Source organism: Nicotiana tomentosiformis, chromosome 7 (genome assembly GCF_000390325.3).
Source record: "Nicotiana tomentosiformis chromosome 7, ASM39032v3, whole genome shotgun sequence".
Lineage (NCBI taxonomy): Eukaryota > Viridiplantae > Streptophyta > Magnoliopsida > Solanales > Solanaceae > Nicotiana > Nicotiana tomentosiformis.
The window spans coordinates 123766234-123793039 of NC_090818.1; the positions used below are offsets into that span (position 1 = coordinate 123766234).

At 40.4% G+C, this 26806-nt stretch overlaps 1 protein-coding gene and 1 long non-coding RNA gene across 7 annotated transcripts; one reads left to right on the top strand and one right to left on the bottom strand.

The window, feature by feature from the left end:
• Positions 1-211: 211 nt before the first annotated feature.
• LOC117276240 (uncharacterized) lies at positions 212-18353 on the top strand. 6 transcript variants are annotated; one of them, XR_011409237.1, is made up of 7 exons: positions 212-1437; positions 3179-3250; positions 4224-4288; positions 4793-6314; positions 6609-9794; positions 16940-17007; positions 18061-18353. It is a non-coding gene; the product is annotated as an uncharacterized lncRNA (long non-coding RNA). The 6 variants fall into 6 exon arrangements; XR_011409235.1 differs by having other exon boundaries at positions 4793-9794; XR_011409240.1 differs by lacking the exon at positions 6609-9794.
• Positions 18354-21000: 2647 nt separating this feature from the next.
• On the bottom strand, positions 21001-26199 carry LOC104094054 (F-box protein PP2-A15-like). The gene is made up of 3 exons (XM_009599912.4): positions 25708-26199; positions 23840-23958; positions 21001-21998 (listed from the first exon to the last, which is right to left on the bottom strand). The coding sequence occupies exons 1-3, from the start codon at positions 26014-26016 to the stop codon at positions 21530-21532; spliced, it is 897 nt and encodes a 298-aa protein (XP_009598207.1). The 5' UTR covers positions 26017-26199; the 3' UTR covers positions 21001-21529.
• Between the last annotated feature and the right edge of the window lie 607 nt (positions 26200-26806).

A 26806-nucleotide genomic window follows, 5' to 3' on the forward strand; every position in this document is an offset into this window, starting at 1 on the left:
GATCTAGTCATAGTTGTCATATGGTAAGTATTTATCTGCACAGAGTGTTTATGACAAACTAAGCAATTTTACTATTTCGATATTACACACACCAAAAAATATGCCAGTAGAATGTGACCAACTAGTTTGGGGCAGAGTAAAGAAACTTAAGCTTAAACGATATATAATTCGGCAGACAGATAAACTAATAAGTCATCGATGGTTTTATAGTTTCACTTTGCTATCAAGTATGCAAGTTTATTGGTACGAGTAATAAGATGTATTTGTTGGAAAAGAAACAAAATTATGTTAAGGGAAACATGGAAAGACAAAATGGTGAAACCACTCCAATTTTCACATATTTTTCATTTGGGAAGTGGGAATCCAATGGAATGTATGTTGATATCACTTCATAGCATCCATTCCTTCGTGAAATCTATAGCTTTTGGTATTTTATGATTCACCTCCGAATAATGAGCAGGTAGTTCCATCTTTTCTATTTTTATCTTTTTGGTCAACTGAAGGGGGATGCAAAACAACAGGCCAAATTACTATATCAAGAAGAAGGGGAAAAATACAGTATACCCACCAATAGATTCTCTTTTCTCTATATGCCTAAGTTTGGAAATTACATAGGAAATCCTTAATTAATTACTCCATATATCCCATTTACTGATATACAGAATTGTAACTACCAATATTTAGGTGATAATATCCCTTAAATGTAGCCATGGCTATTTAAACGTGTATGTAGAGAATATTAAGATTCACCTCTCTCCTAATCAAAATCTATTCCGCTTCTCCACCATATTTCTTTTTTTCAGCGTACAAGTTTTATGTAATTCAATAAACTTCATCAGTTGCAATGGAAGATATACCAATCATAATTCAACATGGCGGAGTATGGGATAGCGACAATTATGTGAAATATTCTATTAACGGAGTTGTTATCCATTTTGGTTGCAAATACGATGAATTGGTGCAGGTAATTGCAAAGCATATAGGGATTCACAATGATACAAACTTGATTGATATTAGGTACAAGGTTAAGGAAGGGTATACACTAATCGAAGTGGTTAACGACATGAGCGTTCGGCTTTACCTTGAATTGAAAAGGAGGAACACAGAGTTCACAGAGATTCTGCTATGCATAGCAATAAAGGAGAAGAATACTGGGTTGAGTTGCTCAGATGCAAAACCTAAAGGAACTTTATGTGATGATTATCTAGGATTAGATATACCCGAAATGGTATGTGACGAGACTATGTTGATGATCGGAGATGAAAATTATCATAATGATATTGGTGTACTTTATGAAGGTATAATAAGTGACCCTTTACATCAAGAAATTGAAGAAGGATAATTATGCCAAGACAAAGAAATATTTTATGTTGCGATGAACCACTATGCAATACACAAGAAATTCTAATTCATGGTTAAAACGTCTTGTTCCAAGAGGTATGTGGAAGTCTTTCTGTTCTTCACTCACAAATGTAGTACTCTTCTGTTGGATGTTTATTTCATGTTCAACGTGAATATTCGTCAATATATATGATATGAATATTATTGTATTTTGTTTGAATATTGCTAGACGTTAGAATATTGTTTTACATCGGAAACATACTCCTTAGTCGTTAAATAATATTTATGTTGAATATATAATTTGAATACAAATGGAATATTGCTAGTTTATACATGAATAATTGTAACAACTCGGCCGGTCGTTTTGACGATACTAGCTCTTATCCCCTATTTATTGCTTTCTTCGTATCTGTTTATGCTTATGTAACTTGCCGGGAGGTCTTGTTTCTAGTTTCGGAGTGTTTTGGGACACGTAGTCCCTAAAACGGAAGCTTAAGTGTTAGGATTTTGACAGTAGTCGGAAATGTATGAAGACGACTCCGGAATACACTTCTGTCGGTTCCATTAGCTCCGTTGAGTGATTTTGGACTTATGAGCGCGTCTGGAATGTGATTTGGAGGTCCGTGGTAGAATTAGGTTTGAAATGGCGAAAGTCGAATTTTTGAAAATTTTGACCGGATGTGGACTTTTTCATATCAAGGTCGGATTCCGATTACGGAAGTTAGAGTAGTTTCGTAATGTTGAATATAACTTGTGAGCAAAATTTGAGTTCAATGTGGTTTGATATGTTTCGGCATCGGTTGTAGAAGTTTGAAGTTTCAAAGTTTATTATGTTTAAATTGGAGGGTGATTCGTGTTTTTAATATTATTTGATGTGATTTAAAGGCTCGACTAAGTTTTTATGGTATTTAAGGACTTGTAGGTATGTTTGGTTAAGGTCCCGGGGGTCTCGGGTTGATTTCGGGTGGTTGACGGATCATTTCGGATTTAGGAGAAATAGCATATTTTCTAGTATTTTTGTTGCAGACTTTTCTGCATGGTGTTCGCGTATGAGGTCTCGCGATCGCGTAAGGCATTTGAGAGGCCAGCAGGAGTTGTTCTTCGCGTTCGCGAAGATGGGGACGCGTTCGCGAAGGTTTGAGAATCACTGTATTGCGAACGCGAGAAGGACATCGCATTCGCGTAGAGGAAGTGGAGCAGCTGGGAACCCCAAGGATTTGTTCTACGCGTTCGCATAGCGGGTGTCGCGTTCGCGAAGTATCAGGAAGTGAAAGGTACGCGTTCGCGAGAGGTCCCTCACGTTCACTAAGGAGGAATTTTGGTCGGTGAAATTTTGTTATACGCAAACGCGAGGTTGTGGCCGCATTCGCGAAGAAGGTTTTGCCTCGGCAGAATATAAGATTTCAGAAACGAGGGTTTGGCCATTTTTATCAAAACTTGAGTTTGAGAGCTCGGATTTGAAGGCGAGATTTTGAGGGATTTTCATAGACATCAATTGGGTAACGATTCTTCACTTGATTTTGGTTATATCCCACTAATCTATCCTTAATTTCATCTTTTAATTTCGCATTTGGGAGGAAATTTTGGGAAAAATGGAGAGAAGTTCTTCAACTAAGATTTTGGGTTTTGATTGAGATTTTGATATCGGATTCAAAAAATTTTGGCACGAGTAAACTCGTGAGTGAATGGGCTTTCGGATTTTGTGACTTTTGTTGGATTTCGAGACATGGGCCCGGGGCAGACTTTTGACCAATTTTGGATTTTGGCTTGTAATTTCATATTTTTCTTGTGGAATTGATTCTTTTAGTCCGTATTGATTGTATTGTACTGCTTGTAGCTAGATTCGAGACGTTCGGAGGCCAATTCGCGAGACAAAGGCATATTGGAGTAGTGTTTTGCTCGGATTGAGGTAAGTAACAGTCTTAAATCTGGTCCTGAGGGTATCAAACCCTGGATTTTGGTATGATATGATTATTTTGGAGGTGACGCACATGCTAGGTGACGGGCGTGTAGGCGTGCACCGTGGAGAATTTTGACTTGGTCTGTCCCGTGAGACTGTAAAGTCGAATAGCTTATTTTTAATTACATGTTCCCTCTGTCTTCTAGAAATTTGACTGTCATTCATGTTAGAAACCATGCTTAGGACATATGATATCACTGTTGGGACCCGCAGCGGTCAGGTACTTGTTAAACTAGCTGCTATTTGTTGTCTTGTACTCAGTCACAGTTTTACTTGCGTGTCATATCTCCGCTTCCTCTTGTTTTTCATGTTGATACTTGTTATCATTTCTTTTGGGCTGATTTGTATGATTTCTGAGAGCCCGAGAGGTCGGAGAGGTTAGTAACTGAGATAGGGCCTGAGTGCCGAGCTGTGAGCTATGTGAGGTATATGGATCGAGTTGCATGCCGCAACGAGCCTTATGGTTATTTATGGATTGTGGATCGGGTTGTACGTCGCAACGAGCCTTATGGCTACTTATATGATTGGGTCAGGCTGCACGCCGCAGCGATATAGCGCTTGGGATGAAGGAGCCCCTCCGGAGTCTGTACACCCCAGTGAGCGCAGGTACCTATTGAATGTGAGCAGTGAGGGCTGAGAGCTGAGTGATTTGAGCTGTTGTGACGAGTTGAGTGACTGTTGCCCTGAGAGGCCGTCATTGTTGTGAATTCCTGAAAGATTCTATATCTGGATTACCTGAACTTTAACTGTATAAAACTGATTGGACTTAAAGTATCGGATGTGAAAGCATGTCTATTCTTTGCTGGAATTATTGAAAATAAACTATAATTGTATAACTCATCACTGCTTCTCAGTTTCTTATTTATTTTTGTTACTTGCTGAGTTGGTTGTACTCATGCTACACCCTACACTTCATGTGCAGATCCATGTGTGTTTGATCACGGAGGTCGTTGAGTTCGTGTGCGATCAAGTACCGGAGACTACGAGGTAGTTGCCGGCGTCCGCAGACCTTGTCTCTCCTTCTATGTTTTCTTTCTTTTCTGTATTGATACTTAGACACTATTTTTATTAGACTGGATAGCTAGATGCTTATGATTTGGTGAAACCCCGATGTTCGGGGCTATCTTTGCGCATTATATTTTGAATTTATCTCCGGTTTTTGTAAACCTTTCTGGTATGAAAAAGCTTTGGATTATCCTTTTTATGAAATATTGAAGTATTTTGAAAGGTCGCATTGCCTAGTACCATCGATAGGCGCCATCACGACAGGTTAGAGTGTTGGTTCGTGACAAGTTGGTATCAGATCCTAGGTTACATAGGTCTCACAAGTCATGAGCAGGTTTAGTAGAGTCTTGCGGATCGGTACGGAGATGTCTGTACTTATCTTCGAGAGGTTTCCAAACCCTTAGGAAATTTCACATTCTTGAATTCTTGTCGTGCGAATCTTTTGATTCTGGTAACTAAATTTTTTTTGTTCTAATTCTCTTACAGATGGTAAGGACGCATACTACGGGATAGAATGGACAGCCACCAGTACCACCAGTCAGGGCCGCGAGAGGTCGAGGTCGCGGTAGGGACAGTTGTGCAGCTCGCACCGCAGCTAGGGCAGCACCTGCAGATCCACCAGTTGCCCCAGTTCAGGAGCAAGCTCCATTTATGGACGAGCCTGTGGGGCCAGCTCAGGCACCACCTGTGCCTATTGTGATTCCAGGACTTCAGGAGGCCTTAGCTCAGATCATGACCGCGTGTACCAGTCTTGCTCAGGCGGTCTTTGTTCCGTCCACAGCAACCACTTCTCAGGCCGGGGGAGATGCTCAGACTCCCTCCGCCCGCACACCGGAGCAGGTGGTACAGGGATTCCAGACACCGGGGGCACCACCAACCCAGCCGGTTGCAGCTGTTCAGGACTATGTGGTTTATTTCATGCCCGATGATGAGCGGCGTCGATTGGAGAGGTTTGTGAGACTCCAGCCTCCATCTTTCAGTGGTACCGAGGGAAAGGATGCACAGGGCTTCTTGGACAGGTATCAGAGGATACTCCGTACAGCAGGTATGCTAGAGACCAATGGGGTCTCGTTCACTATTTTTTAGTTCTCTGGGGCTGCCTTCAGTTGGTGGAAGGCTTACGAGAGATGTAGGTCGGTCGGCGGAACACCCCTTACCTGGCAACAGTTCTCTGGTCTATTCCTGGAGAAGTTCGTGCCTCAGTCCCGCAGAGAGGAGCTGCGCAGGTAGTTCGAGCAGCTTTGTCAGGGTGATATGTCTGTGACACGGTATGAGATGAGATTTTCTGAGTTGGACCGTCATGCTATCTGGTTGGTTCCCACAGACAGGGAGAGGATTAGGAGGTTCATAGATGGCCTCACTTTTTAGTTGTGATTTCTTATGACCAGAGAGAGAGTGTTTGGTGCTACTTTTGATGAGGTTGTCGACATTGCTCGTCAGATTGAGATGGTTCACAACCAGGAACGGGTTGAGATGGAGTCTAAGAGGCCTCATGGACAGTGTGGATTTAGCGGTGTTCCTTTTGGGGGTCAGTTCCACCACTGTATGGGTCGTCCTTTCATACATGCTCAGACGGCTCGCCCAGTTCATCGTGGTACATCATCTGGCCATGGTTCACACAGCTATCAGCAGGGCCATTCATCTCTCAGTGCTCTCCCATCTCAGAGTTCGTCTCGTGCTCCATTGGGTCAGGGCTCATCTATTCCAGGTCCTTCTACCAGTTATCCCGGTGCTCGAGGCTCCCTTCAGTCCCCAGCACCAGCACCAGCATCGGGGAGTTGCTATGAGTGTGGAGAGTTTGGTCACATGAGGAGGTCGTTTCCCCGCCTAGTGGGAGGTCCAGCTCAGTAGAGAAGCCAGTCTATGACATCAGCTCCAGTTTCTTCACCACCTGCTTAGCCAGCTCGGGGTGGAGCTCAGTTATATAGGGGCCGCTCGAGAGGGGGAGGCCGATCAGGGGGCGACTTAACCCGTTTCTATGCTCTTCCTGCCAGACCAGATATTACAGGTATTGTCTCAGTTTGCCATAGAGATATCTCTGTATTATTTGAATCTGGTTCCACTTATTAATATGTGTCCTCGTATTTCGCTCATTATCTAGATATGCCCTGTGAGTCTCTAGTTTTATCTGTTCATGTATCCACTCCAGTGGGTGATACTATTATTGTGGACCGTGTATATCGGTCATGTGTGGTAACTATTGGGAGTCTAGAGACCAGAGGAGATCTCTTGTTGCTTAGTATGGTCTATTATGATGTGATTTTGGGTATGAATTGGTTGTCTCCATGTTATGCTATTCTAGATTGTCACGCTAAGACCGTGACGTTGGTGATGGAGGGGTTGCCAAGGGTTGAGTGGAGCGGCTCTATAGACTATGTTCCCAGTAGAGTGATTTCATACTTGAAGGCTCGGCGGATGGTTGAGAAGGGTTATTTATCTTATATGGCCTTTGTGAGGGATGTTAGTGCAGAGATCCCTGATATTGATTCTGTTCTGGTGGTGCGAGATTTCCCGGATGTGTTTCCTGCAGACCTGTCAGGCATGCCGCCTGACAGGGATATTGATTTCGGTATTGATTTGGTGCCAGGCACTCAGCCCATTTCTATTCCACCGTATCGTATGGCACCGACGGAGTTGAAAAAATTGAAGGAACAGCTTCATGAACTCCTTGATAAGGGGTTTATCCGGCCTAGTGTATCACCTTGGGGTGCACCAGTTCTATTTGTAAAGAAAAAGGATGGTACTATGAGAATGTGCATTGATTACAGGCAGTTCAACAAGGTCACAATCAAGAACAAGTATCCTTTGCCACGTATTGATGATCTATTTGACCAGCTTCAGGGAGCGACGGTGTTCTCTAAGATAGATTTGAGGTTAGCGTATCACCAGCTGAAGATTCGGGACTCATATATTCTTAAGATAGCTTTCAGGACCCGATATGGCCATTATGAGTTTCTTGTGATGTCTTTTGGGCTGACCAATGCCCCAGCAGCGTTCATGCATCTGATGAACAGTGTGTTTCGGCCTTATCTTGACTCGTTCGTTATTGTATTCATTGATGATATCCTGGTGTACTCTCGTAGCCAAGAGGAGCATGCCCAGCTGTCACAACCCAATTTCCCCTCCGTGTGACATCGTGACGACACCTAGTCTTTACAACTAGGTAAGCCTAATATTTTACGGAATAATAAAATAAAAATATAAATTTAACCAACTATTCAAAATACACAACAAATCCCAAAATCCGGAACATCGTGAATCACAAACTACAGGAGGAAAAATCTAGTGTCTCTATACATCAGAGTCTAAAAAGAAAAAATACAGAAGATAATGGATATGAGAAAGAGTATAAGGGGACTCCGGGGTCTGCGGACGCGGCAGATATACCTTAAAGTCTCCAAAGTTATCCCGGCTCACTGATAGTGCGGCAGATAAGGTACACCTGGATCTGCACACGAAAAACATATGCAGAGAGTAGCATGAGTACACCACAATCGGTACCTAGTAAGTGCCAAGCCTAACCTCGATCTAGTAGTGACGAGGTCAGGTCAGGGCCCTGCTGGTAAATATATAATGAAACAATATAGAGTGTAATACCACAATAAAATAAAGGCTGAAATTTAACAACAATAAAATCATAGAAGGTAACAGCTTAGTACACAGAAACACAACAGGGGGTCTCCCGAGATACTGTCTCGTAGTCCCAAACGTAAATGTGCAGGGGGATCTCCCGGAATACCGTTCTGTAGTCCCAAAGTAAATGTGCAGGGGAAATCTCCCGGAATACCATTTCGCAGTCCCAAAGTAAATGTGTAGGGGATCTCCCGGAATATCATTTTGTAGTCCCAAAGTAAATGTGCAAGATAGGGGGATCTCCCGGAATACCGTTCCGTAGTCCCAAAGTAAATATGCAGTACAGGGGGATCTCCCAGAATACCGTTCAGTAGTCCCAAGGTAAATATGCAGCGCAAACAATAGAAATGCAACTACATCACGAAATCTTACGATTTAGACTAAGTACCAGTCAAGGAAGAAGTAGGAAATTCACTAAGCATGTTGCACATAGTTCACATAGGAAAATAAGACACGTAGACATGTTGTATTAGATTAAACAGGATAGCTATGCAGATGGGAATAACTCAATTAAGAATGAAAATAGATTAATACTCATAAAAATGGCATAACTAAAAATAGAAGGAAAACAGGTTGCTGCTCAGTAAAAAAATCGTGTTTTTCCACAACTAGCACGTGTACGTACTCATCACCTCATGTACACGGTGCTCACATATCACAATAGTTCCAAATCTTAAGGAGATTTTTCCCACACAAAGTTAGGCAAGCCACTTGCCTCGAACCAAGCTCAATCAATCGGTCACAATGCCTTTCCCACGAATATCTGGCTCTAAATGGCCCATATCTAGCCAAAATCAATTACATATCATAAATACAACAATAATAGACTCATCTAATTAATGAAATCAACACTTTAACAAAATTTCCGAAATTAACTCAAACATCGCCCGTGGGGCCAACATCTCGGATTCGGGTAAAAGTCAAAAAAATATGAAATCTCGTTCACTCACGAGTCTAACCATATAAAATTTACTAAAATCCGACACCAAATGGTCCTCCAACACGAGTCTATTCCTGGAGAAGTTCGTGCCTCACTCCTGCAGAGAGGAGCTGCGCAGGCAGTTTAAGCAGCTTCGTCAGGGTGGTATGTCTGTGATGCGGTATGAGATGAGATTTTCTGAGTTGGCCCGTCATGTTATCTGGTTGGTTCCCACAGACAGGGAGAGGATCAGGAGATTCATAGATGGCCTCACTTTTCAGTTGTGATTTCTTATGACCATAGAGAGAGTGTTTGGTGCTACTTTTGATGAGGTTGTCGACATTGCTCGTCAGATTGAGATGTTTCACAACCAGGAGCGGGTTGAGATGGAGGCCAAGAGGCCTCGTGGACAGGGTGGATTTAGCGGTGTTCCTTCTGGGGGTCAGTTCCACCACTGTATGGGTCGTCCTTTCATACATGCTCAGACGGCTCGCCCAGTTCATCGTGGTGCATCATCTGGCCATGGTTCACACAGCTATCAGCAGGGCCATTCATCTCTCAGTGCTCTCCCATCTCAGAGTTCGTCTCGTGCTCCATTGGGTCAGGGCTCGTCTATTCCGGGTCCTTCTACCAGTTATCCCGATGCTCGAGGATCCCTTCAGTCCCCAGCACCAGCATCGGGGAGTTGCTATGAGTGTGGAGAGTTTGGTCACATGAGGAGGTAGTGTCCCCGCCTAATAGGAGGTCCAACTCAGTAGAGGAGCCAGTCTATGACATCAGCACCAGTTTCTTCACCACTTGCTCAGCCATCTCGGGGCGGAGCTCAGTCAGCTAGGTGCCGCCCGAGAGGGGGAGGCCGATCAGGGGGCGGCCTAACCCGTTTCTATGCTCTTCCTGCCAAACCAGATATCATTTCTTCGGATGCTGTGATTACAGGTATTGTCTCAGTTTGCCATAGAGATGCTTCTGTATTATTTGACCCTGGTTCCACTTATTAATATGTGTACTCGTATTTCGCTCATTATCTGGATATGCCCTGTGAGTCTCTAGTATCATCTGTTCATGGTACTATGAGAATGTGCATTGATTATAGGCAGTTCAACAAGGTCACAATCAAGAACCAGTATCCTTTGCCACATATTGATGATCTATTTGACCAGCTTCAGGGAGCGACGGTGTTCTCCAAGATTGATTTGAGGTCAGGGTATCACCAGCTGAAGATTCAGGACTCAGATATTCTTAAGACACCTTTCAGGACCTGATATGGCCATTATGAGTTCCTTGTGATGTCTTTTGGGCTGACCAACGCCCCAGCAGCGTTCATGCATCTGATGAACAGTGTGTTTCGGCCTTATCTTGACTCGTTCGTTATTGTATTCATTGATGATATCCTGGTGTACTCTCGTAGCCAGGAGGAGCATGCCCAGCTGTCACGGCCTAATTTCCCATCCGTGTGACGTCGTGACGGCACCTAGTCTCTACAACTAGGTAAGCCTAACATTTTGCATAATAATGAAATAAAAATATAAATTTAACCAACTATTCAAAATACACAACAAATCCCAAAACCCGGAACATCGTGAATCACAAACTACAGGAGAAAAAATCTAGTGTCTCTATACATCAGAGTCTAAAAAGGAAAAATACAGAAGATAATGGACATGAGAAAGAGTATAAGGGGACTCTGAGGTCTGCGGACGCGGAAGATATACCTTGAAGTCTCCAAAGCTGTCCCGGCTCACTAATAGTGCGGCTGAAAAGGTGCACCTGGATCTGCACACGAAAAACATATGCAGAGAGTAGCATGAGTACACCACAATTGGTACCCAATAAGTGCCAAGCCTAACCTCGGTCTAGTATTGACGAGGTCAGGTCAGGGCCCTACTGGTAAATATATAATGAAACAATATAGAGTGTAATACCGCAACAAAATAAAGGCTGAAATTTAACAATAATGAAATCATAGAAGGTAACAGCTTAGTACATAAAAACACAACAGGGGATCTCCCGAGATACTGTCTCGTAGTCCCAAACGTAAATGTTCAGGGGGATCTCCCAGAATACTGTTCCATAGTCCCAAAGTAAATGTGTAGGGGGGATCTCCCGGAATACCGTTCCGCAGTCCCAAAGTAAATGTTCAGGGGGATCTCCCAGAATATCGTTCCGTAGTCCCAAAGTAAATATGCGCAAGATAGGGGGATCTCTCGGAATACCGTTCTGTAGTCCCAAAGTAAATATGCAATACAGGGGGATCAACCGGAATACCGTTCCGTAGTCCCAAAGTAAATATGTAGTACAGGGGGATCTCCCAGAATACCGTTCTGTAGTCCCAAGGTAAATATGCAGCGCAAACAATAGAAATGCAACTACATCACGAAATCTTACGATTTAGACTAAGTACCAGTCAAGGAAGAAGTAGAAAATTCACTAAGCAAGCTGCACATAGTTCACATAGGAAAATACGACACGTAGACATGTTGTATTAGACTAAACAGGATAGATACGCAGATGGGAATAACTCAATTAAGAATGAAAATAGATTAATACTCATAAAAATGGTATAACTAAAAATAGAAGGAAAACAGGTTGCTGCTCAGTAAGAAAATTGTGTTTTTCCACAACTAGCACGTGTACGTACTCGTCACCTCACGCACACGGCGCTCACATATCACAATAGTTCCAAATCTTAAGGGGATTTTTCCCATACAAAGTTAGGCAAGACACTTACCACGAACCAAGCTCAATCAATCGGTCACAATGCCTTTCCCATGAATATCCAACTCTGAATGGCCCAGATCTAGCCAAAAGCAATTACATATCATAAATACAACAATAATAGACTCATCTAATTAATGAAATCAACACTTTAACAAAATTTCCGAAATTAACTCAAAAATCGTCCGGGGGGCCAACGTCTCGGATTTGGGTAAAAGTCAAAAAATACGAAAGTTCGTTCACTCACGAGTCTAACCATATCAAATTTACTAAAATCCGACACCAAATGGTCCTCCAACTCCACAAATCAAATTTTCAAATCCCTAGCCTCCAATTCCCAATTTTCACCTGAAATATACACTAACTAGGTGGAAAAATAAATGGGGAAGCAAGATTATTGATCAAAAATAATCACAAGGGACTTACCTCAAGAAACCCCTCAAAAATGCTCTCAAGAAATCGCCAAACCGTTGCTCAAAATGTTGAAAATGAGCAAAAATCGCGAACATTTGCATTTAAGTGTTCTATCTAGAAATCTCGCACCTGCGGACTCTCTCTCGCATCTGCGATGCCGCACCTGCGGAAATGCCATCGCAGTTTTAGATTCCACTTAGAATCCCAGGTTCCGCTCATGTGGCTATGCGACCGCAACTGCGACTATCGCAGGTGCGGAAATGCATTGCACCTGCGGCTTCCCCTCGCACCTGCGCCCAACTGCCCGCATCTGCGACTCTCGCAGGTGCGGGAAAAATCTTCGCACCTGCGGTTCCTGCCCAGCTCCTTCATGGCCGAATCTATGGCTCCTCCGTCGCACATGTGATCCCGCACCTGCGGTCTCCCTTCCGTAGGTGCGAAAACACCAGAAATCAAAAAATCTTCAGCAACTAGCCTAAGTCCAAATTCAATCCGTTAAGCATTCGGAACACACCCGAGGCCCCCGGGACCTCAAACAAACATACCAACAAGTCCTAAAATACCATACGAACTTAGTCGATCCCTCAAACCACATCAAACAACGCTAAAATCACGAATCACCCTCCAATTCAAACTTAATGAACTTGAAACTTCAAATTTCCACAACCGATGACGAAATCTATCAAACCACGTCTGATTGACCCCAGATTTTTCACACAAGTCATATTCAACATTTCAGACCTACTCCAACTTCCGGAATCGGATTTTGACCCCGATAGCAAAAATTCCACTATCGGTCCTAAACTCCAAAAAATCGATTTTTGCCAATTCAAGCCTAAATAAGCTACGGACCTCCAAAACACAATACAGACACGCCCCTAAGTCCCAAATTACCTAACTGGGCTAACGGAACCGACGGAACTCCATTTCGGAGTCGTCTTCACATAGTTTCAACTACGGTCAAAATCTTAAGACCTAAGCTCCTGTTTTAGGGACTAAGTGTCCCAAAACACTCTAAAACCAAAACGAAACCTCTCGGCAAGTCACAATAGCAGAAATAATTATGGAAGAAGCAGTTAAATAGGGGATCGGGGCCATAACTCTCAAAACGAACAGTCGGATCATTACACCAGCATTTGAGGAACGTGTTGCAGCGGTTGAGGGAGGAGAAGTTTTATGCAAAGTTCTTCAAGTGTGAGTTTTGGCTCATTTCAGTGGTGTTCTTGGGGCACGTGGTGTCCAGTGAGGGTATTCAGGTGGATCTGAAGAAGATAGAGGCGGTTCGGAGTTGGCCTAAACCTTCCTCAGCCACGGAGATTCGGAGCTTTCTCGGTTTGGCTGGTTATTACCGTCGATTTGTGGAGGGTTTCTCATCTATTGCATCGCGCTTGACTAAATTGACCCAAAAGGGTGCTCCTTTCAGGTGGTCAGATGAGTGCGAGGAGAGCTTTCGGAAGCTCAAGACTGCTTTTACCACGGCTCCAGTTCTAGTTCTGCCATCAGTTTCTGGTTCTTACACAGTGTATTGTGATGCCTCACGGATAGGTATTGGGTATGTCCTAATGCGGGAGGGTAGAGTGATTGCTTATGCTTCGCGATAGTTGAAGCCATATGAGAAGTACTATCTTGTCCACGACCTCGAGTTAGCAGCTATTGTTCACGCCTTGAAGATTTGGCGGCATTATTTGTATGGAGTCCATTGTGAGATTTACACTAATCATTGAAGTTTGCAGCATCTATTCAAACAGAAGAATCTTAACTTGCGTCAGCGGAGGTGGTTGGAGCTTCTTAAAGACTATAATATCACTATTTTGTACCATCCCGGGAAGGCCAATGTGGTGGACGATGCCTTGAGTCGTCGGGCGGAGAGTTTGGGGAGCTTAGCATATCTTCCAGCAGCAGAGAGGCCATTCGCATTAGATGTGTAGGCCTTAGCCAGCCAGTTTGTTAGATTGGATATTTCTGAGCCGAGTCGAGTATTGGCTTGTGTGGTCTCTCGGTCTTCTCTTTATGATCGTATCAGGGAGCGTCAGTGTGATGACCCACATCTGCTTGTCCTTAAGGACACGGTCCAGTATGATGATCCTAAGAAGGTCACTATTGGGGATGATGGTGCATTGAGGATGCAGGGCAGGCTATGTGTGCCCAATGTAAATAGTTTGTGTGAGCTTATTCTCCAAGAGGCTTACAATTCGCAATATTCTATTCATCCTGATGTCACGAAGATGTATCAGGACTTAAGACAGCATTACTGGTGAAGGAGGATGAACAAGAACATAGTGGAATATGTTTCTTGGTGCCTAAATTTCCAGTAGGTGAAGTATGAGCATCAACGAGCAGGTGGGTTGCTTCAGAAGTTAGAGATTCTGGAGTGGAAATGGGAGCGAATCACTATGGATTTCGTTTTTGGGCTTCCAAGGACTCAGCGGAAGTTTGATGCAGTTTGGGTGATTGTAGATAAGCTGATCAAGTCAGCTCATTTCATTCTTGTGATAACTACCTATTCTTCCGAGCAGCTGGCTCGAGTGTATATCCGCGAGATCGTCAAGCTCCATGGCGTGTCAGGATCTATCATCTCTGACCGGGGTACGCAGTTTACATCACAATTCTGGAGGGACGTGCAGAAATGAGTTGGGGACTCGAGTGGAGTTGAACACAGCATTTCACCCTCAGACGGACGGACAGTCCGAGCGCACTATTCAGATATTAGAGGATATGCTCTGTGCATGTGTGATGGAGTTTGGGGGTTCGTGGGATCAGTTCTTGGAACTAGCAGAGTTTGCCTACAATAACAGTTATCAGTCGAGCATCCAGATAGTGCTGTATGAGGCTCTTTAAGGTAGGCAGTGTAGGTCTCTAGTGGGTTGGTTCGAGCCGGGTGAGGCTAGATTATTGGGTACAGACTTGGTTTAGGATGCTCTGGAGAAGGTTAAGGTGATTCAGGATAGGCTACGCACAGCCCAGTCCATACAGAAGAGTTATACGGATCGGAAAGTTTGCGATATTGCATTCATGGTTAAAGAGCGGGTCTTGCTTCGGGTTTCGCCTATGAAGGGCGTTATGAGGTTCGAGAAGAAGGGCAAGCTGAGCCTAAGGTTCATTGGTCCCTTTGAGGTGTTGCGTTGAGTTGGGGAGGTTGCTTATGAGCTTGCTTTACCTCCCCAGTCTAGCGGGAGTTCACCCAATATTCCATATTTCTATGCTCCGGAAGTATCACGGCGATCTGTCTCACGTGTTGGATTTCAGCTCAGTCCAGTTGGACAAGGATATTATGTTGAGGATCAGATGGCGATCTTGGATAGGCAGGTACAAAAGCTAAGGTCAAAGAACATTGCTTCCGTGAAGGTTCAGTGGAGGGGTCAACCGATCGAGGAGGCGACTTGGGAGACCGAGCATGATATGTGCGGCTGTTATCCTAATCTTTTCTATGCTAGTTCGAGGACAAACGATTGTTTTAAGAGGGGAGGTTGTAACGACTCGGCCGATCATTTTGAGTGTATTAGACTCGATCCCCTATTTACTGCTTTCTCTGTATCTATTTCTGCTTATGTGACTTGGCGGGAGATCTTGTTTTTGGTTTCGGAGTATTTTGGGACACGTAGTCCCTAAAACGGAAGCTTTAAGTCTTAGGATTTTGACCATAGTCAAACCTGTGTGAAGACGACTCCGGAATGGAGTTTCGTTAGTTCTGTTAGCTCCGTTGGGTGATTTTGGACTTAGGAGCGCGTTCGGAATGTGATTTGGAGGTCCGTAGTAGAATTAGGCTTGAAATGGCAAAAGTCGAATTTTTGGAGATTTTGACCGGAAGTGGACTTTTTGATATCGGGGTCGGATTCTGATTCCGGAAGTTGGTGTAGGTCCGTATGTTGAATATGACTTGTGAGCAAAATTTGAGGTCAATCGGACGTGGTTTGATATGTTTCGGCATCAGTTGTAGAAGTTTGAAGTTTCAAAGTTCATTAAGTTTAAATTAGAGGGTGATCGTGTTTTTAGCATTGTTTGAAGTGATTTGAATGCTCGCCTAAGTTCGTATGGTATTTTAGGACTTGTAGGTATGTTTGGTTGAAGTCCCGGGGGGCTCGGGTTGATTTCGGGTGGTTAACGGATCATTTCGGACTTAGGAGAAATAGCAGATTTTCTGGTAGTTTTGTTGCAGACTTTTCTTCATTGTGTTCGCGTATGAGGTCTCGCGATCGCGTAAGGCATTTGAGAGGCCAGCTAGAGTTGTTCTTCGCGTTCGCGAAGATGGGGACGTGTTCGCGAAGGTTTGAGGATCAGTGCATTGCAAACGCGAGAAGGACATCGCGTTCGCGTAGAGGACGTAAAGCAGCTGGGAACCCCAAGGATTTGTTCTACGCGTTCGCGTAGCGGATGTCACGTTCGCGAAGTATCAGGAAGTGAAAGGTACGCATTCGCGAGAGGTCCCTCGCGTTCGTAAAGGAGGAATTTTGGTCGGTGGGATTTTGTTATACGCGAACGCGAGGTTGTGGCCGCGTTCACTAAGAAGGTCTTGCCTGGGCAGAATATAAGATTTCAAAAATGAGGGTTTGGCCATTTTTATCAAAACTTGAGTTTGAGAGCTCGGATTTGGGGGGCGAGATTTTGAGGGATTTTCATAGACATTAATTGGGTAACGATTCTTCACTTGATTTTGGTTATATCCCACTAATCTATCTCTAATTTCATCTTTTAATTTCGCATTTGGGTGGAAAAATTGGGGAAAATGGGAAGAAGTTCTTCAACTAAAATTTTGATATCAGATTGGGATAATTTTAGTACGAGTGAACTTATGAGTGAATGGGCTTTCCGGTTTTGTTACTTTTGTCGGATTTCGAGACGTGGGCACGGGGAAACTTTTGACCAATTTCGGATTTTGTCTTGTAATTTCGTATTTTTCTTGTGGAATTGATTCCTTTAGTCCGTATTAATTGTATTATATTGTTTATGGCTAGATTCGAGACGTTCGGAGGCGGATTCGCGAGGCAAAGGCATATTGGAGTAGAGTTTTGCTCGGATTGATGTAAGTAACAGTCTTAAATATGGTCCTGAAGGTATGAAATCCCGAATTTTGGTATGATGTGATTATTTTGGAGGTGACGCACATGCTAGGTGACGGGCGTGTGGGTGTGCACCGTGGGGGATTGTGACTTGGTCCGTCCTGTGAGACTGTAAAGTCGAATAGCTTATTGTTAATTACATGTTCCCTCTGTCTTCTAGAAATTTGACTGCCATTCATATTAGAAACCATGCTTAGGCCATATGATATCATTGTTGGGACACGCAACAGTCGGGTACTTGTTGAACTAGCTGCTATTTGTTGTCTTGTACTCAGTCACAGTTTTACTTGCGTGTCATATCTCTATTTCCTCTTGTTTTTCTTGTTGATACTTGTTATCATCTCTTTTGGGCTGATTTGTATGATTTCTGAGAGCCTGAGAGGTGGAGAGGTTAGTGACTGATATAGGCCTGAGTGTCGAGCTGTGAGCTATGTGAGGTATATAGATCGGATTGCACGCCGCAACGAGCGTGAGGGCTGAATGTATATGGATCGGGTTGCACGCCGTAACGAGCCTTATGGCTATTTATGGATTGTGGATCGGGTTGCACGCCGCAACGAGCCTTATGGATACTTATATGATTGGATCGGGTTGCACGCCGCAGCGATATAGCGCTTAGGATGAAGGAGTCCCTCCGGAGTCTGTACACCCCTAGTGAGCGCAGGTACCTATTGAGTGTGAGTACTGAGGGCTGAGAGCCGAGTGATTTGAGTTGTTGTGACGAGTTTAGTGACTGTTTCCCTAAGAGGTCGTACTTGCTTTTTCAATTGTTGATGCACTTAGTTGCTATCTGTCATTATTGTGAAATTCCTGAAAGATTATATATCTGGATTACCTGAACTTTAACTGTATAAAACTTATTGGACTTAAACTGCCGGATGTGAAAGCATGTCTATTCTTTGCTGGAATTATTGAAAATGAACTGTAATTGTATAGCTCGTCGCTGCTTCTCAGTTCCTTATTTATTTTTGTTACTTGCTAAGTTGGTTGTACTCATGTTACACCCTGCACTTTAGGTACATATCTAGGTGTGTTTGATCTTGGAGGTCGTTGAGTTCGTGCGCGATCGAGTACTAGAGACTACGAGGTAGCTGCCGGCGTCCGCAGACCTTGTCTCTCTTTCTATGTTTTCTTTCTTTTCTGTATTGATACTTAGACACTATTTTTATTAGATTGGATATCTAGATACTCATGACTTGGTGACACCCCGATATTTGGGGCTATCTTTCTGCATTATATTTTGAATTCAACTCTGGTTTTTGTAAAATTTTCTGGTATGAAAAAGTTTTGAATTATCCTTTTTATGAAATATTGAAGTATTTTGAAAGGTCGGCTTGCCTAGTACCATCGATTGGCGTCATCACGACATGTTAGAGTTTTGGGTCATGACAATAATGATGTACATTTTTTATCATATATTATGAATACACCCATATATAATGGAATATTCCAAATCAGCTAAATTGCACACACTAGTAGTATTTAAAAAAAGACATATAATAATGCAAATAAATATAATAAAAATATTAGACAGTATTCTAATCGATTTCTAGAAGTATTCTATTATTCAAATAAAATTTAAAACTCATCAGTATTCTAATTAGATGAGAAAGGTATACTAATGTGAGAAATTTATAAAATACCTCCAAATCCATATCTGAAAGCTTCTTTCCACCATTGTTGTCACCAACCTTTCGTCTTTTCGGACCCGGGGCCCTAGTTTTTACCATGTCATTTTTTTTCCTACTAGCATTAATGCCATCATCCTTTTTGGATGCTCGAACTTTAGAATTTTGAGATCGTATTGTCGCAAATCTAACATAATCATCCCTTTTGGAAGTTGATTCATAGATTGCATGTGGAGTTTCTTCCAATAATTTCACTTCTCCCGATTGAATTTCAATGAGAAAAGAAACATTATCTCCTTTTCCGAGTATTTTTTCAGTGTTATGGAAAGCCAATTTCCTCTTCATCCTTTCCTCCACTTTTCGATTGCTAATTGCTTTAGAGAAAAATCTTGAAGGAAGAGATTGTGTGATTAGTGAAAAACCCAGTAAAAAAGAATGTGGTGCTTGAGAGGAAAACCTTGAAAGAAGAGATTGTGTGGGTATACCCCCCCCCTCCCCCCCCCCCCCCCCCATTTTTAGGTATACGATGCTTAATAGAAATTGAGAAAGATACATTGTTTTATCCCAATTAAATGAATTTTTTTACATTGTCAGTTACTTATTAAATAATATTTAAATAAAGATCATTACTTTTATTTTATTCCAAAAAGAGCACATTCATTTACAATTACATCATTTTTTCAAAGTCATGTACGCTTAGTACTCTTCAAATTTTTAAACATAGTCCACAATTTAAGGAATTAATTTTGAATCATATTAATTTATCCATATTTCTCTCCCATCATTAATCTATACTTACCATTTTTATGAAAGTTTCCGCTCTTAGAATCCCTTTTTTCATAATTATATCAAACATAGTTTAAGTAAATTCACATTTTTATTCCATGTTCGAAGGTGTATATATACATATGTGATATTGTTTTTACAATGTAATTTTATATATATATATATATATATATATATATATATATATATATATATATATATATATATATATATATATATATATATATATATGTATGTATATGTAATGAATATATTATGTATATTTGCCTATACCGAACTCGTTTTATGTCAATGCAACGTACAATTTTGTATACATAACGTATAAACAAATAAACATATTCAATATATGTATTATGTATATTTAATGTATAATTATATATACTTGATGAGATCAATATATAATTTAAGTATATTTGACATTTGAAATATATACTTCGTATATGATATATTTTAAATTTGTATTTGATGTACATTTTGTACAAACAATAACATATAAGTCTATAAATATACTATTAGGATATTGAAACAAACACATTTACTATGAAAATAACTTTAAGTTTACATATCCATAAAATACTTATAATATTTCATTAATCTAATTATATTTTTATTACTATATACGAAAATAACAACTAAAAAATTAAAATAAGTGCTACTTTCCTTTGGAGGATTCGTACATATATGATTTTTGGTTGTGACATTAATGTTAGAAGAGAGATGTGTGTTGAAGGTAATTAAATGGGTTGTATAATCTGATCAAATGTTTTGGTAGAGATGAGAATTAATAGGACTAATTTTAGGTAATTAATAGGACTGATTTTCGGTCCTTTATTTGATTAGAATCTGTTCACACATGTGAAAACTTGATTTTTGGTCCAGCATTATATGTTTTAGCCAGGACGGTAATTAATTAGGTGCTCGTTTGTTAATTAGTAATTCCTGCTAGGATTCTGAAATTTTTTCTTGAATATTGCCTAATTATGTTTTTTCCTCTTAAATGTTGATTGAAGATATCCTAAAAGAATATGGGGGAGAATCTAATCCCTTAAAAGGTGGGATATGTTTAATAGCATATAATGATATTAAAGATTTAAGAAGTAAATAAAATTTTATAAAGTAGGTATAGAATGTAAAATAAATATTTTAAAAAATATATAGAGTTAACTGGTGTTTTTAATAGGTACACCACGTAGATTATCCTTAAAATTGTAAGCTATAGGACTTCTTGTTCGAGTAAGAATATCCAAATTGAAGTGAGATCCAGGACAAAGCCAGCCCATACAAGACTAGGTTTTACTTACTGAAGTAGAAAAGTTAAACATCATAAATAAGGTTTGAGCCCTAGGAAAATGCAAGACAACTAAATGCTGCCAATACGAAAACGAGGATGTTCGTGACATAAGCTGAAGCAGTTTGGAAAACTTAATACACTGTGAAATAGTCGAGGTGCCCGCAAGTTAGGCTGATACCACCATCATTAACAAAAGAAATACCCACCAAGAGACATGTAAGAAAAGAAAAGGTGACTATAAAGCAAGAATGTGAACTGAAACACTTATATTATGGTTTAAGACAACATGAAAGTAAAGAAAGACAAAGAAGGTTGTTTAGTTATGATAACATCATAACATCTTTGCCTTTAAAAGTACCATAAATATACAAGTGCATCAAAGAAAGCAATTAAAGGAATAGAAACTCAGCAGGGTGCCCTTTACAAGGAGGGTGGATTCTAGCAAAGCAGACTTCAAGCACTGAAGGCAAACACGACAATAGAGATGGCACTAAAGACATTTGAAAAGAATTTGTATAGTATTTATATGTACATGAAGAGAGTTAAAGAAGTTGAACCTTTTCTCATGACAGACGAGCAAAGTATATTTTCTTAATCTTCCGCAGATGACATTCTATGCAACAAAACTGGACCAAATACGACATAGTAACATTTACACGTACAGAGGAAAATACCAGATGACCATCCTCCGCGATACCAATGTTTTTAGGAGTATAAGCCGTATAACGGAATCCCAACCAAAACTTTCTGGGAGCAGTGGTAAAACTAGAAACAGATGACTTACTGATACTTGAAGACCCCTTTTCTTCGACACCCTTTCAGATCACTTGGGGCAATTGATACAGAATCTACACAAAGCCCGCCTTTGGAATGTGTGCAATCGATCTGTTTCATTGAAAATCTAACTTCAGTTGCAGGGTCTGACCTACTGACTATAAATTCACCCACCTGGTACTCTATCCATTTGCCACGTTTTATATTTCCATTTGTATCATCTTGCTCGATATCATGTATGAAGTACTCACTCACTGCATCCTGTCCATCAGATGTAGTCAGTTCATATCGCACTGGCCCTAAATCCCATCCATGAGTGTGCTCAAAGTTGCAAACACGTCGACCAAGTCTCTTGTAAAATTTCCCAAGGTGGACCCTGAATGTTAGCATGTATACATCCGGTGGAAATGGAAACTTCACTGAACCGCTTACTTCAAACCACCATACTTGCTGGCAATACGCCACAACATGGAACCTGTGGCATTAGAAATATTAGAATGTCAATGTTTAAGATATCCTTAACAATTTGGTTTTTCCCCAAACGAAAAGCAGAATGCACGCTAGCAGTTTCCAAGCAGCTGAAAGCATTATATGTGGTCAGACAAGAGGATGAGGATACAAAATAAAAAAGTCAATTACAAAAGAATGAGGAGGAAAAACACAGGTGCTCTCTGAGTCAGTATAAATCCAATGACTGAGAAGAAGAAATAATGGCCGTGCAAAGGACCCTCGTCCACCTCCCATAAGCCATGGATGGTTACAACAACAACAACAACCCAGTATAATCCCACTAGTGGGGTCTGGAGAGGGTAGTGTGTACGCAGACCTTACCCCTGCCCTGGGGTAGAGAGGATGTTTCCGATAGACCCCCGGCTCCCTCCCTCCAAGAACTCTCCACCTTGCTCTTGGGGTGACTCGAAGAGACAACCTGTTTGGAAGTGGAGAATGCTTACCACTAGAGCAACCCACTCTTGTCAAGCCATGGATGGTTAACCAACAGAATAAATCCTGAAGCTCATGAATGATCAGATATTGCAATGAAAAGGTTTAATCTAACCATCGTCTTTGTGAACTAGGGAATTAGTGACTGGTGATAACATTGTCTAAAACTGCATGTTAATCGTCTTTTAAAGGTCTCATATAATATTAATCTTTAGTTGCCTGATAGGCAGGATTCTAAGTTTTAACATCCGTAATTTCTCATCTTTACAGATATGGAAAATTACTGCAAATCTGTTAAATTAATTTACAAGATATGTCAAGGAAATATGTGTTTTAATTCTGGAACAAATGATTTGGTCTTATAAACTCTATAAAGTAAGTTCATTGGTCCAAGTGGCTGAGTCAGAAAATGAAGAATCACCCGTTTCCAACACTCAATCCATTAATATAACCAATCATAATTATCCAAGTAGTAACTTCTGTATTGATCCCAAAAGAATAAGATTTATACTTCTGACCAAAATCCTAATTACAATTCACAAATTGGCTATAACTAATAAGTTGTCCGTGCATCTTCTTCCTTGTTCACAAATAGGAATACTGTCTAGCAAAGGCACATCGACATAGACAGACTGTCCACAAATTTATCCAAATCTTACTGGCCCATATTATACACTGCAAAAAAAATCCCATGTACATGCTCTAATAATAAAGGGTTCAAGTCTTCAAGACCTCTCAAAGAGGGAGGAAGAAAAGCACGGTTTCCTCATCTTCTATTCTACCCTCAGGCACCAAAACTAAGAAAAAGCAAAAGAACATGAAAACGAAAAGGAACACTTCCACATATCCAGGAGATTTCTGCTTTGACAGTTTTGCGAAGGGCCTAAAATGTATCCTATGGAGGTTCAAATCCTACTTTACTGACACTGGTAGCTATTCTCTATAATCAGCACCTAACTTTGTTTTTTTTAACAGTGTCAGCACCGTATCACTGAAAATAAGTAAAACAGATACTCAACTTAAATTTTCTCCTTCCTTGAAACTCAGCACAAGGTAGATTTCGTTGGGCAGAAAAAGATGCAAAGCAATGCACTGATAACCCTCAATGGTAAAGAAACTAGAGGCTATTAATCTCAGACATTGTCTTCACCATTTACCAGCAATGAGATCAGAGAAGTTCCATTTGAAAGTGGAACCAACCTGGTCCAAACCGTCTGTGGTTCGCAGGAGGAAAAGAAGATAAACTGAAAGCTAATGCCAAATAAACAACTACTCTAATCTAGCAATCCTTTTTATTATGGGTACTCTAATCGAGTGATCTAAATAATTAGTTAAGACATTTATTGCATATAGTTTGAACATAATAATCTTAACCTTGACTCTTCTGTGGGAAACCAGTTCCAATGTCTCCTGTCTTCAACACCAGTTATCAGCATTGCTTTCGTTGAGATAGACATGCAAATCCTTCCACAAATTCTATCCAACCATACTTCCTGCAATTTCTCCCACATCAAAAGAAAAGTACATGTTAGCAAAACAAAGCGTCACTTATACTTTATCCAAACAATCTTAAGCCAAAAAGAAAAACCAAACCACAAATGAAATTCAATGACACAAGAAGCTCTACAAATTACTCAAACTTCCTCTTCCTGCCAATCAGGTGCCCAGGAAGTAGAATCTTCATAATATTTCTTCTTTCCCAATTATTTGACACTATTACTATTTGGAAAGTGTAGCCGTTTATTCTTAGACTACGATTTCTTCAAAAACTTTTTAAATATTCTCAACTACAACAATCTGTAATTCATAAAACTTTTTCTTTGATAAGGTAAATAATTTTATTATATGGGAAAAACTCCCATAGAGAATCTACACAACTTTATGGTTCTATACCAATGTCACCCAATCTTCTCTACAAATATTAACTTCATGGTGCCGCACCCGTATCGACACGACGCTGACACTAGTATGGGTGTGGGATACGTACCGGATCCGGTTAATCAATATTGGATACTTTGACCACAAACTATGGAAAATTTGACATAAGATTTGGCATTTTGATTTCTCAAGACAAAAGCTAGTGTAAATTTGAAGACATGGGAAAAGTGGGTGCACTATACAAGCTACATGTAAGTCTTCCACATAATGTTTCATAATTAGGCATATTTTTATAGCTCTATTTTAAATATTTTAATTATTTTCAGTCGAATCCCCACCCGTATCCGTATCCCCGAATCTTAAAATTTAGATCATGAATGATCCGGCCTCTAGATCCGCGCCCGTACCGGATACCCGCACCCGAGTCCGAGCAACTTAGCCAAAAAATAACAAAGAATTGGAGCCTATTCCTCAGATGTATCTGTAATGATAAAAGTGTCCTATGTAGTTTCTAAATATAAACCTTTTTGTAAAAAAGAACAGAATATAGTGTCTGTGTTCACACAGATAATTGGATAAGTCGATCCTCATACTCCAAACACCATTCTTTTTTGGAATGGAGAGACTTCTAACACAATAAAATAAAACACTTAAAAAAAACCAACTCAATATGAAGCTTTATTTGGTGCCTGTAATCACACAGATAACACAGCATAATAATCAATGTCAAACAGCTGAATTCAGATTCCCACTTCAATTCTACTATCAATCGACTTGAAATTTGCACACTTCGTTATTAGAACATAAAGAAACATTATATCAAACATCACCCAACTAAAATTCCCAAAATCAATTCTGACCTAGAAACCCAATTAACCATTGGATTTAAGTAATATACACTCACAGTGTAGATCAGTGTAAATTAACATGTTATAACATATTAATTAGTAACTATTTATTTTAGGTTACCAATCAATTACATTAAATAAAGTTTACTGCAATTACCTTTTAAGCGATCCGATTCTATAAATATTTTTTACGTTGTCGGTGCATAAAACTTAATTTCTTAATCATTTACAATCAAAACAAGGTGAATAACGCTAAAATCCCCAAGAAGAATCTATATATTATCTTATTTCCATCATCAAATGGAATGTTTACACTGTCAAAGTAATTTAACCTGTTATAACTTGTTACTTACCATTAATTCTAGGTTACCAATCAATGATATTAAACAAAGTTAACTGCTATCTTTTAAGTGACCGGATTGTGTAAATACCATCCGTGCATAAAAACTTAAATTCTTAATCATTTACAATCAAAAAATGAAAATAACAGTAACACCCCAAAAATCTATATATTACCTTATTGCCATCATCAAATGGAACAGGACGAGATAGGAGGGCAAATATGTCTTTCTTTGAAAGACCCTCGTTTATTTTTTCCCTCAGAGGCAAAAGGTCGAGCAGGTGGTGGTAATTAGACGGAAGTTTAGAATTCCAAACAGCATCAGAAGATGCGGCGCCACGAAACGCGCGGTTAAGCCTAGCTAAATTACAAATTTCCGGTGGGGTAAGGTACATAAAAACGCATGCCACGCAATTTTCCGGTATGTCACCGAGTCCTGGTCCCGTCGTTTCGTTCTCCGTTAAGCTCGACAATGATGCGCCCATACGAAGTTACCAACTAGTCCTTCGATTTTGCGGGGTTATTGTTGTAGCAGAAGAGGGGTAATTTGGTCAATTCATATTTGTCGCCGGTGCCGGTGAGTTGAGAGTTGGAGAGGGGGCAGATATTAATAAAGGGAAGGACCCGGTTTTGTTATTATATTTGTCAAGCTTGCCACATTTTGGTTTGGTTTTCCTCTTTTTTCTTGTTCTTCTATTTGTTTATAATTTTTTTATTGACAATTTGTTAAGTAGACTTTTGTATTGTAGTATGACTCAATTTTCAAAGGAAAGAAAAAACTTTTTATGTATTTTTATGTTCTACCATGTTAATTGAATATCTTAATTGACTATCGAAAAAGATTGTTGGGAGTTTGAGTCATGTACCGGCGTGAGATAATTAGTACAGTCAAATCTCTTTATAACAGTCTCATTCGTTCCAATATTTATTGGTTTTTATAGTGAAGTACTGTTATAGAGGACATTCTATAATATAACATAAAAATCAGTTCCGAGAAAAACTTGACTTTTATAGTAATTGGACGTTATATAGAGATCGGATGCTACTATAGAGAGGTCTAAGTGTATATGATAAATTAATCTAAATAGGTAGTAATTACTTTAAACGATCTCATTAGTCTTTAACAATTACTTCATCTGATTTAATTGGTGTGGCACATATTTCTTTTTAGTCCGTTTTAAAAAATAATAATACACTTAATTTGAAAAAGATTAACTTTATACTTCTCAACTTGTACACGTTTTGATTATTCGTTCAAATATTGCTATTTTTCAT

What these genes read in the sequence shown, in the direction of transcription:
- LOC104094054 (XM_009599912.4), bottom strand. Translation starts at nt 26,016, where the DNA reads ATGGGCGCATCATTGTCGAGCTTAACGGAGAACGAAACGACGGGACCA. An exon ending in CATTTGATGATGGCAATAAG is followed by an intron (nt 23,959 to 25,707) that starts GTAATATATAGA and finishes GAGAAATTGCAG; the next exon opens with GAAGTATGGTTGGATAGAAT. An exon ending in TTTCCCACAGAAGAGTCAAG is followed by an intron (nt 21,999 to 23,839) that starts GTTAAGATTATT and finishes CTAATGCCACAG; the next exon opens with GTTCCATGTTGTGGCGTATT.